The sequence below is a fragment of the Abramis brama genome, assembly GCF_963993115.1.
Source record: "Abramis brama genome assembly, chromosome: 24".
Taxonomy (NCBI): Eukaryota; Metazoa; Chordata; class Actinopteri; order Cypriniformes; family Leuciscidae; genus Abramis; species Abramis brama.
The window spans coordinates 20,846,913-20,859,966 of NC_139986.1; the positions used below are offsets into that span (position 1 = coordinate 20,846,913).

General features: G+C 40.1%; 2 protein-coding genes across 6 annotated transcripts in view; both read right to left on the reverse strand.

Annotated features, from left to right (window-relative positions):
• Nucleotides 1-13,054, reverse strand: part of LOC311075411 (uncharacterized protein) — a 145,246-nt gene that overhangs the window by 97,393 nt on the left and 34,799 nt on the right. The window lies entirely within an intron of this gene.
• On the reverse strand, nucleotides 1,789-9,987 carry LOC311075410 (uncharacterized protein). 2 transcript variants are annotated; one of them, XM_084102812.1, is made up of 3 exons: nucleotides 9,973-9,987; nucleotides 9,720-9,844; nucleotides 1,789-9,211 (listed from the first exon to the last, which is right to left on the reverse strand). In XM_084102812.1, exon 3 carries the CDS (start codon nucleotides 8,493-8,495, stop codon nucleotides 2,553-2,555), a length of 5,943 nt encoding a protein of 1,980 aa, XP_083958938.1. In that variant the 5' UTR covers nucleotides 8,496-9,211; nucleotides 9,720-9,844; nucleotides 9,973-9,987; the 3' UTR covers nucleotides 1,789-2,552. The 2 variants fall into 2 exon arrangements, with proteins under 2 accessions (XP_083958938.1, XP_083958937.1); XM_084102811.1 differs by lacking the exon at nucleotides 9,973-9,987 and having other exon boundaries at nucleotides 1,789-9,385; nucleotides 9,720-9,827.

The following is a 13,054-nucleotide window of genomic DNA, read 5'->3' on the forward strand; positions in this document are numbered from 1 at the left end:
ACCTTTAATATTTTTGATATTTATGACAGTAAACTATTAAATCATATGCAAATATTGCTATGTATTGCACTACTGTATGTGATCATATACAGAATATGACCATATTTAAAGCTCAATAGCATTTGAAGACAATGACTTACAGTGATAAAACCAACTGTACATTGTTCATCTAGGTGTCAGGTATGTGACAGTAGTGAAATACATAGCAATATTTGCATATGATTTAGCAGTTTATTGTCATAAATATCAAAAATCTAAAAGGTGTGCATCATACATGAGACCTGGGTGAACAATGTACAGTTGGTTTTATGACTGTAAATCATTGTCTTCAAATGCTATTGAAGTTAGAAACGTTTATGCCAACTTCGCATGTAATTTTGAGACGGTCCCTAAATATGCGAGAACGTCCAACGTCAAACCAACTTCATGCCAGTGCAAAAGTGCGACAAAAAGCCCATCCAATTTAAGAATGCCAAAGACCGCACTATATCTTTTTATGACACTCCTAATTTAAAGTAAAATGTTATTTCTTGTCATCTCCATCTCTGCTGTAGCCCAGTCTATGCTGTGGTACGGTTACAGTAGGCTATTGGCCGCTGTGGCTCCCTCAACTCGTGGCCACGACAAATAGATGTCGTTCTCTCAAAATATGAAGTCGTGGCCACGAGAAAAATATATCGTTCCCTCAACATATGATCTCGGGGCTAAGACTTAATATGACGTTCCCACGACTTAATATGACGTTCCCACGAGTTTATATGTTGTGGCCACGACAAAAATAAGTGAACCGAACATGTCCCCTCCCGGTCACCGTAATCCTCAGTATCAGCCCGTGGCTGCCTGTCGTCTGTGTGCTTCTGCTACTGTTACTGGTGTCAAGTGTCTGTGTGTGTTGGAGAGCAACAAGACTACAGAAAGGTGAATATTACGATTTTATGATAACATCAGACAGCTTTAAAATAATCTGTTTACATTCAGTTACTCTAGTCTAAAGTAATAAAATACTAGCTACTGATTACATCTTCAACAAAGTAATTAGATTACTGGACAAGTTACTTTAGTCTATACAGTATTTGATGCAATTACATAGTAACTATAAAAATTCAGAAAAACTAAGAGTAATATCTTAGAGTAATGCATTACACCCAACACTGATTACATTATATTTACTATGTTTTTGTATAATTGTTTTCTCTAAAGGTTGTGCAAGACCTAATGACCTGCACCAGGACTGGATTCACAATAGTGTTCAGGTCAGAATCTCTCATACATTAGTCTGCTGTAATATAAGTTTGCAGGTTTCCTAGTTGTCAGTATTTGAGAGGCAAGAATTAGATATTGTATAAATACATATATATTTTATTTATACAGCTGTACATACAGTACATAATGCACAAAGTCTTCTGTTCCAGTATACCACATTATTATTATTATTTTATTTATTTATTTGTATTTTTTTCCTTAGTCTTATTTAAATGTTATTTCTGTTCTTGTGTCATACATGTATGTATAAAAAAAAAAAATCCTTGTGTGTTTGCGCACACTTGGCGAATAAAGCTCATTCTGACTCTGATTTTGATTCAGTTATCTTTAAGCTGATCACATTCCCTTTTTTCTTGCTTTCCAGGGTGAAATAAAGTTGGGTCATTTTATGATGAGACTTGAGGATTATGTGTTAAATCATAATTTCTAAATTCTTTATACACCTAACATGTCTTGCGATGTCATATACACCATATACATATATGTAACTACTCGCTGGTTATTAAACAGTCCACGCTTCCGAAGTACAGATGTCCAATTTTTGTTTATTGAAGAGACACCGTGAAAACTAGACACAAAAGGAAAACAAACCATAATTTTACACACAACACCACTACGGACACAAACCAAACATAATATACAAAACATTAACACTTTTACCGTATTCGCCTGGTAACCAGCAGTAGATTAAGTCAGGAGCACTAACGTGTATCAGAATTCACATCTCATCGTTCAGTTGACGCTAACACGTCCAGGTGGAATAAATCAGCACGGGTCACATGACACAACTTAAATAAGCTAAATAATAATAATAATAATAATAATAAAGTAGGAATGGCAAACCAAATTATGAAATTATCACAATACACAGAGATACACATTTAAACTATAAAGTCAAAAAACAATAAAATAAATAAACATTAACCACCGAAATCACCAAGATGTCATAACCCACAGCTGACCTTCCAGCGTCAGCTACACTCCCACCAAATTACCATTGAGTAAAAAAAAACAACAGCAAAAGAAAACAAAAACACCTACAAAATACAACCAATCAAACAATCAATGGTAATTTCCAGGCTCCAAGATGAAAACAACAACAATTCAAAAAGCATAATTCATAATTACACATCCTTACACTAAAATGAACAAATTGTTCACCATACTTCACATTCTAATATTCACCAATATTAAACAGCACAAATCAACATGTATCCAAGATACCACCTAATACCAGCATGATGCTAATATGACTAAACTTCTAATAAGTGATAGGGCGATATTAATTTTCAACTTTTGGCTACAAGAACTACCAACTTTTGGATAGGGCGTTCGATAATAGAGGGTTTAGTGAGGCGTTCACCCCTTTTTCCCAACTTCCGATCCCCAATCTGTATTGTAACTTTCCGTACCAGTCCATCCTCAGCCTTGCAAACTTCAATGACCCTAGCCAACCTCCATTCGTTGCGGGGAATTTCCTCTTCCTTGACAATGACAATGTCCCCCACTTGCACATTCCGCCTTGGTATATGCCATCTTTGCCTGAGAGAGATATTAGCAAGATATTCTATCTTCCATCTGCTCCAAAACTGTTCACTCAAATACTGCACCTGCCTCCAACGTTTCTTTGCATAAAGATCTTCCTTAACAAACGTACCCGGTGGAGGAAGTGGAACAGACGACTTCATGGTAAGCAGGTGGTTGGGGGTTAGAGGCTCTAGGCTTGTAGGATAACTGAGGCCATCCACGGTCAATGGGCGGTTATTGACTATAGACATAGCTTCATAAAAGAACGTACGTAAAGAAGCATCATTAAGTCTTCCAGTATTTTGTGCCAAAACTGAACTCATTACACCCTTTATAGTTCGGATCTGCCGTTCCCAGACACCTCCAGCGTGACTCGAACTGGGTGCATTCAGACAGAAATCGCACTGCTTCGCTGCCAGATATGCTGCCAGTCTCTCTTTACTCACTTCCTTTAAAGCATTCTTCAACTCATTCCTTGCCCCCATGAAGTTGGTTCCTTGGTCTGATCTAATATGTCTGACAGCTCCCCGGATGGCTATGAAACACCGTAAAGCGTTGATGAATGCATCAGTCGTCATGTCCTCCAACATCTCTACGTGGACAGCTCTGGAACAAAGACAAGTAAAAAGGAGGCCATATCGTTTATATGTCTTGCGACCTTGATTGGTGTAAAAGGGACCAAAACAGTCCATGCCACAATAAGTAAATGGTGGAGAAGGATCAGTGCGGTCACGGGGCAAGTCCGCCATCCGTTGTTGTTCTGGCGGCCTACGAGCTCTCCTACAAGGAACACACTGGCGTATATAGTGCGCTACCACCTTACTGCCACCCATAATCCAAAAGCCATTGGCTCGCAATTCATTCAGAGTCTGTCCCCTGCCTTGATGTTGAATTTTTTGATGATGGTGCGCTAAAATAAGATGTGTGACAACACCATCCCTTGGAAGGATTGCTGGGTACCTGAATTCAAAAGGTGCGCATGCTCTCCTCAAACGTCCTCCCACCCTCATTATTCCATCCTGCATGAATGGATCAAGTTGATGCAGAGGATGGTTAGAAGGCAGCGTACCAGAATCTTGCCTGAGTACATTCAACTCTTCTTTGAAGGCATCCTGTTGTGCAAGCTGAATGAGAGTGAATGAGGCCCTCCTCCTTTCCTCCACACTTAAAGATTCTGATGTCTTCATCTTTTTTGCTAATCTTTGAATCCGCGCAATGACATTCACAGCTGTAGTCCATTTTGATAATCGTGACAGTTGCTGTTGAAAATCCACTTGCATCATGGTCTCGGTCCTCAGTACCTGGACAGCCTTGACCTCTGGGTCTCCGACCAACAGCTCCAATGTTCCTTGTTTAGCAAATACCTCTTTCTCCCAGAGGAATCTGGGCCCTGTGAACCAATTTGAACTGATCAACTCTTCTACAGTGAGGCCTCTCGAGGCATGGTCAGCAGGATTCTCTCCCGTATTGATGTAATACCACCTTCTTGGGTCAGTGGCCTCTCGAATTCTCTGGACACGATTAGCAACAAAGACATGAAATCTTCTTGCTTCATTGTTGATGTAACCAAGGACCACTTGAGAATCTGTCCAGAAATATTCTCTATCAACTCTGAGTGCCAACTCCTCCTTCAGCATACTACTCACAACAGCAGAAATGACGGCTGCAGTTAACTCTAATCTTGGTATAGTAACAACTTTTATGGGAGCAACTCTCGCTTTACCCATAACCAAGGCACAATGTATCTTACTTTCACTCATCAATCTGATATAGGAGCACTGTCCATAACCTTGACTACTAGCATCAGAAAAGTGATGTAATTCAGTTCTCAGAATCGGTCCGAAATTTGGAGGGGTGAAGCATCTTGAAATTTGTACCTTTTGTAGGTTGGGCAGATCATTCAGCCAGCTCTCCCACCTTGGTCTCAGCTCAGAGGGTAATGGTTCATCCCAACCGATGCCCTTATGGCACATCTCCTGTAGAACCTTCTTACCAGATATAATGAATGGGGCCAAGAACCCCAATGGGTCGTAGACTGAAGCCACCATGGAGAGAATTCCACGTCGTGTGGCAGGTTTCTCATCAAGAACAACATTAAAGGTGAGTACATCATTCTCTACATCCCACCTTACGCCCAAGACATTTTGTACTGGAAGAAAGTCATGATGGAAATCAACGTTCTTTACTTCAGCAGCATGATCACAAGGACTAATGGACTCCAACACTTCTCGGTTGTTGGAAATAAATTTGTGAAGATGCAGCTTCCCTTTAGCACACACAGCTTGAGCTTCCTTCACTAGCTTGATTGCTACCTCAACAGATTCCAGGCTTACGAGGCCGTCGTCTACATAGAAATGGTTCCTGATAAACCCCGCAGCCAAGGGATACTCACTCTCATTCATACTGGCAAGATACTTAAGGCCATAATTGGCGCATCCTGGAGAAGATGATGCTCCAAAAAGATGTACTTTCATACGATATTCTCGGGGTTCGGTGTCTGTATCTCCATTTGCCCACCACAGAAAACGCAGGAAGTCCCGATCTTCCCTAATAACATGAAATCTATGAAACATTTTCTCAATGTCGCACATGACAGCGATAGGGTGTTTACGGAAACGGCAAAGCACTCCAGTCAATCCATTGGTAAGGTCAGGCCCAGTCAATAGATGGTCATTTAAGGCGGTACCTTCATACTTAGCTGCACAGTCAAAGACTACCCTGATCTTATTTGGTTTCCTATGGTGATAGACGCCTTGGTGTGGAATATACCACACTTTTCCCGTGTCTGGTTGCTCATTTGCCATTTCCGCATCTCCATCTCTAAAGACACCTTCCATGAACGTCATATAATCATGTCTGAATTTAGGATTCTTGTCCAATTTCCTCTTAAGGTGCTTCAGCCGTCCTAATGCGAGCCTCCTATTATTTGGAAGATGGGGCCGTATTTTGAAAGGAAGGGGCATCTCAAGATGGCCATATTCATTCTGATAGACACCCTCTTTTACCACCTGCAGGAACCGAACGTCATCTTGTGATTTACTCTTTTCACCTGATGGAGTATGTACAAAATCCAGCTCAAGTGCTCTGATAACAGCGGCGGGTGTCACGGAGGGGAGCTCTCTGACTGATATGCGGTGACATAAACCAGTCACATCCTTGGAATTTACACATCGTGGAATTCCTCCTATGATGCTCCAGCCAAGGTCCGTCTTGATGGCGTAAGGTTCTTCATCACCGCCAACGATGACCTGTCGAGGCACCAGAGCTCTGGAGCAATCATAGCCAATCAAAAGACCTACTCCACAATCCATCCGTGCGGGCATTTCATTTGCAATCACTTCTAGATGTCTCCACCGTTTAGCTGTATCACAGGTGGGAATGTGTGTGCGCACAAAGGGAATGAAGTCCCTCGTATAAACAGGAGGCAGGCAGATAGGGCTGTCCGAAGAAAATCCTCTAACCCGAAGTCCACTAACTCTGTGACTCAACACAACAGAATCTTTTCCCATCATGGTGGAAAGCTTTAGTTTTACCGGTTCCATTGATGCCTGCAAGCTTTCACACACTTCTTGGTCAACAAATGTGTGACTACTCTGGGTGTCTAATAAAGCATATACGCAGACTTCAGACTCTGAGTTAGATAAAGACAACCATACTGGGACAATCATAGATGTTATATCACCTTCTCCTCCATTCGTACAGCATGTTAGAGTGAATGCATTATCTTCAGTCTGCAAAGCTGTCCATGGAGGCGACATCTCTCCTGGCTGACGATCTTCATGTAACGAAGTTGGGTGGCGCTTCTTGCATACCACACACACAGCTCTATTTCTGCAGTCTTTGGAGCCATGTCCTTTTCTCAAACATGCAAAGCACAACTTATTCTCCATGACAAAGTTTCTCTTTTCTTCTGCTACTTTTTCCATTAGTTTTTGACATTCCTGAATAGAATGACATTCATCACAGAACATACATTTAACTGAATTTGTGCTACGCACGAATGCAGTTTTCTTTCTACAAGACTCTTCAGTCTCACGGTCGATAATGTTACTGAATTCGGCCGTAGCGCATGCTGCATCTAAAGTCTTCGTAGTGGTTGCAAACGTGTTTACTCTTGAACGCTTTATTTCCTTAGATGGCTTCTCTTCAACGATCTTTAGTGCATACAATGACGACACAGGATTACATGCTATACGTGCTTCTTTTGATACGAATGAGGCAAACTGGTTAAAGCTTGGATAATCTTTGTCTTTGTCCAGCTGTTCTGTGACATAACGGTTCCACCTGCTCGTCACCCAGAAAGGAAGCTTGGCCAGTATCCTCTGATTCTCCTCGCAGTCATTCAGCACCTGAAGACCCTTAACGTGCGGCAAAGCATCACTACATGATTGTAGGAAGTCACTGAACTCTCTTAACTTGACGTACTCGGCTGCACCAATCTTAGGCCACCTATTAAGTTTCTCTCTGAAGGCACGTTGCACCACAAAGAAGTGACCATATCTGGCATTCAGCTTCTCCCACGCTTGCTGATAGGCCTGTTCATCTTTCCTGTAGAAGCTGCCTTCCAGAGCCGATCTTGCCTCACCATCAACATACTTCTGTAAGTAGAAGAGCTTATCTGCAGGATTTGAGCACCGTCCCTCTATAAGAGCTTTAAAGGTGGTGCTCCATTCTATAAACTTCAGTGGGTCGCCAGAAAATACAAGGGGTTCTGGAGCAGGAAGTCGAGACAGGGCAATGGACCCTTGTAACGCCTGCACTAAGGATACTTCACTTTGTGTAACTTGCTGATTCAAACATGATGTGTTGGAAACAAGAGGACCGTGGTTGCTCCTGTCACCGCTTGCTGAACCACACTGCTGACTTTTTACCCTGGACTCCTCCTCAGTATACACTCTGAGCCTTGCTTCCATAACCTCAATGTCTCTACGATCTTCAAGCTTCTTCAGTTGCTGCCTTTGTGCCTCAATGTCAGCCTCCCTTTCCACTTCAGCTTTTTTTGCAGCTAACAGCGCAGCAGTCTCTGCTCTCTTAGTTGAAATGCTTGCAGACTCCGATGCAGGTTTAGAATGGTTGCTAACGACCGTGGCTCTAGAAACTGAGGATCCATATATGGACTTAGCGTACTCACAGTCCAGCAGCATACGTAACCTTGCCCTTTCTGCCTCAGGATCAAATTCCATACCATCTTCCACCATGCGTACCCTCATTAATTTCAACAAGTCTGCCGTTACAGCTGAACATGCGTCAATTTTCCTCCTAGTTTCTTGGCTTGGTGGTGCTTGGAATCGTATGTTATCATATAGCCCTTTCAATTCAAACTCTTGCCTCTCAACCTCATCCATCATGTCACACAAGTCACTTTCAGAGCACTCATGTTTTAACTTTAAACGAACATCTCTAACTTGAAACTTCCATTTCTCATATGCAGATTTAAACTTCTTCTCTTTTTGAGTCAGTTCTTGCTCTTTTAACTCTTGCATCTTTGGTGTTAAACGTTTATCACGGGAAGATTTTCTGATTTCATTTGTCTCTAATAAAACAGAATTAAGCTCTTTAAGTCTTGCCTCAGATTTCTCTGTGCATGATGCACATGATACATGTCGATCCCTAACAACACCATCCATATTCTCATTCTCTGCAAATAAGACTTTCTCATGTGATGGAGAATCATTTTGCTCAGCTAGATCGCCCTGGACTGACATTTTTATCTAAAGGGTATGCACTTTAACAAATAGTACAAAATGTGTAATGTAATCGCAATAGATAGCAGTGAAACAATCTTAGACTGAATAACCACACTTAACTTATCAATGCCCTTAACACTTGAATATTTAGCTACTTAAAACCTTAAACACATTATAATCACAGAAGTTAAAAACCAGTTACCTCCAGGACATTTTTCTTCTCTCTGGTCCTGGGCATCTTTATCTTATAACAAGTGTACATTAACTTGTAAAACCATCCATCATTTACAAAAACATATTTCATATTGTACCTCTAACCTGCTGATGCACAGCTGACACAATTTGTGTGAGAAGATCCTCCATTGACGATGTAGCAGATTTGCCCACTAAAGCTCGCAACAGTCCATCACAGAAAGTAACACTGGACGCCAAAACTTTTTAGTTCACCACGGGACACAGTCAAACGGCACGCGAAGTCCAAGGAAAGGCGCAACAGAGCCGCGCGCTGAATACAGCAGCATTAATCACCACGGGAAACAGTCAACCTGCGCGCAGAGACCCAGAAGTGGCAGGCTGCACGCTGAAGCTGGAGGATCACCGCAAAAGCACATCTCGTAGCCGATAGGATGGAATTAGGCTACGTTTTCACTGTAACTACTCGCTGGTTATTAAACAGTCCACGCTTCCGAAGTACAGATGTCCAATTTTTGTTTATTGAAGAGACACCGTGAAAACTAGACACAAAAGGAAAACAAACCATAATTTTACACACAACACCACTACGGACACAAACCAAACATAATATACAAAACATTAACACTTTTACCGTATTCGCCTGGTAACCAGCAGTAGATTAAGTCAGGAGCACTAACGTGTATCAGAATTCACATCTCATCGTTCAGTTGACGCTAACACGTCCAGGTGGAATAAATCAGCACGGGTCACATGACACAACTTAAATAAGCTAAATAATAATAATAATAATAATAATAATAAAGTAGGAATGGCAAACCAAATTATGAAATTATCACAATACACAGAGATACACATTTAAACTATAAAGTCAAAAAACAATAAAATAAATAAACATTAACCACCGAAATCACCAAGATGTCATAACCCACAGCTGACCTTCCAGCGTCAGCTACAATATACATTCTTTATACACCTAACATGATGTCTCACACACATTAGCAAGTTCACTGACCACAGATCAGGCACTGAATAAACATGGTTACTTACATGTGGGGTAAGTACTTTTGTAAGTGCTTTTGTCATTTGATTGGGAAGATCCTCCCACAGGAGTGAGTTTACTGATAGATGATGCTGGTGGCGGCGTGGAAGTCTGGCTTTTGTTTTGAGCTCTTCTGTAAAACAAAACAAAACAAAAAAACAATGTGAAAACAAGAATACTATGCTAAATATGCAACACTTTATAAGATTATGTTGTTTCAAATTCAGGTATGTTTCACCACACTTGTTGGGTTTAACTTACAAAAGCTTAACTTCCTCCTTCACCCATGGTTGCCTCCAATCAAGACAGAACTCTCCTCGTTCAGTCTCAAAGCTGTTAAAGAGAATGAAAAAGTTAAAACAGAAATCTAGCATCAGATGCAGTTGATCTCTAATCATGACATGTTTTCTTTAGAGAAGAACTTGGATTCTTACACGACGGCCTTCACACATTGAATACTTTTGTTTAGCTGCCTGAAACTGATGATAGGATCAGTCAACTTTGCACTGGAGACGACTTTACAGCAGTTGATCACCTTCTGATTATCACCTGCTGAGACTGAAGAACAAGGTAAACCTCAATATTCTGCACCGTTCCATCAGATATAATAATATACAAACAGTTTCAAGCACTTTACCTGTTATAGTCCAGATCACAGATGCAAAAACCACGACAGCCAAACTCCTCATGAGGATCCTTTGTGTCTCCATTGTCACAGTCGATCTTCAACTTTCACTGTGTCTGAGAGAATATATTCAAGACTCTCACTAGTTCACCTTAAATAGTCAATAAAGCAGAACTTAACCCTTGTGCTTTGTTGAAAACCCTGTAACACCTTTTGTGTACTCTGTCAAAAATGACCGGCCTTTTAAAAATTGCTTGTAAATCGTTTGTTATGCTATATTATCACCAAATATTGCATTCAATCTTTTAACCAACTTTCTTGTCTGTCAATTGGCACAGGTTTTGTATTTCTTTTTGGAACTGATTGATCATAGGCCTCATTGATCTGAGCTCAGCCTGATTTGTGGATAAATTCGTCAATATTCAACAAAATATGGGGAATATCACACTAGTGTGCTTTAATATTTAACCAGGAAGTTTGTTTTGAAATGCTTTTATTTTGTACAAAATGGACCAAAGTCACACTTGTGGAGTTCCCAGTCAAAATGACCGCCTTGCAATAAAAAATTGCTTGTAAATCACTTGTTATGCTTGTTAGGGGTTAACAGTTTAGGACCCAAGGACCAGATGTTTGAAAGAAGACCCGGATGTAATGTTATCGATTCACATGTGATGATTTGCATACTGAATGTTGATTGGTTATTAGCTCTTGGTATGAGAGGCAGTTGATATCCAGTAAAGACTGAAGCTAGACGCAAACGTGTGTGCTCTTGATTATTTCTTGGTACGACACTATTTTGAGTGACTGCACAAGAACGATACACCGTTTATAAAAATACACCAATTATAAAAAAATTGAAGAAAAGTTTTACTGAAGATAGTTTGCAGTTTCATCACCAGAAGTTCAGCTTCAAGACTCACACAGGAGTTTGCTGCCCCGCTTACAGTTACAAAGATCACAGCAGTTATACCCTTCACCAAGGTCTAAGCCAGTGGTTCTCAACTCCAGTCCTCGGGACCCACTGCTCTGCACATTTTGTATGTCTCCCTTATTTAACACACCTGAACCAGATCATCAGCTCGTTAGGAGAGACTCCATGAACTGATTTGAGTGTGTCAGATAAGAGAGACATACAAAATGTGCAGAGCAGCGGGTCACGAGGACTGGAGTTGAGAACCACTGGTCTAAGCTATGTCCTTGCTTCAGGTTGCAGTTTCTCATTGGCTAAGAAATTGATAAAAATAGTAATTTTCCATACAGATAGACTGAAGCATATCTCCATAGATTATGCAGCTGACACTCGGACCCTGAAGTTAGGCATGTCGTGACCTTCCAAGTCGCAGATTTGGGTTGCTGGGCACCAGCATGTCCAGAACAACAACTCAGTCAATCTCCAATAATGCCAGTGGTTCCTTAACCTGTAACCAAGAAGACTAACACACACACCGACACGGTTACAAGGTTGGATTTGGCCAGGCTCTAACTATTAACAGGAGTCTCGTCTCAAAACATCAAGATAACAAGTTCTTTCTCTCAAGGATAGGGAAGTTTAGTCTAAATGGAAAGTAAGGCTTTAACTGAGAAATGGTCCCTTAAACTATAGACTTCAATGACCCCTATTTGTTTTAACACGTTGAAGACCTTTCTCAAACACAAAACATGTCCGTATTTCATTTCTGGAAGCCGGGCTAAATAAGCAAGCACTGTTACTGCATTCCGATATCAAATACTGACATTAAAGAATACATGAAAAGAACATTTCAGTGAACACACTGGCATAAGCTCAGATAAAGAGGTCTACAATCAAACAGATCTAAAAAAATAAAAATAAAAAAACATGTCCTAATTGAAAGAAAACAAGTTGACAAAAATATTGAATCCAATATTTGGTGATAATATAAAATAATGATAAATTTATAAGTAATTTTTTTAGACCGGTGGTCAGATTTGACAGGAACACCACAAGTGTAAAGTTTACGACCCACTAACTGCGTTCTGCATTAGAGAAATAGTTCACTTAAAATGAAAATTCTGTCATCATTTACTCTCCCTCAAGTTGTTTCAAACCTGTATGAATTTCTTTCTTCTGCTGAACACAAAGGAAGATATTTTGAAGAATGTCCGTAAATAATAAAGGAAAAAATACTATGGAAGTAAATGGGGTCCATCAACTTACATTATTCAAAATATCTTCTTTTGTGTTCAGCACAATAAATAAATTCATACATGTTTGAAACAACTTGAGTGCGAGTAAATGATGACAGAATTTTCAGTTTTAAGTGAACAAGGCTATTCCTTTAAGAACAAAATAAAGTACAGATCTAGTTTTAAAGAAAACATCTCACCACAATGTTATTTTTGGAAGCAAGTAGCCTATCTATGATGGTTTTTTGATACATTCTTAAAATCAAAATAGATGAGTCTATAAGACTTAATAAATTTAATGTTTTACTCTGTACGATGTAAGATATGTCTCCCCCAATTTCAGTTTTGGCTTCTGTTTGATGTTAAATGTCATTGTATGTTTTTCTGAAAGTTGAATAAAAAAAAGGACTGAGCTAGTTACAAATTAGCTAATAGTTACTAAGTTTGTAGTGTGGACTTTAACTTAAGTAAGAAATTGTGAATGGCTGGTGCAACCCTATACTGTTGGGACCGTTTGTTTTATGAGAATAACCAAGGTCTGATATCTGAAAGGTTTTTATTTTTATCCTTATC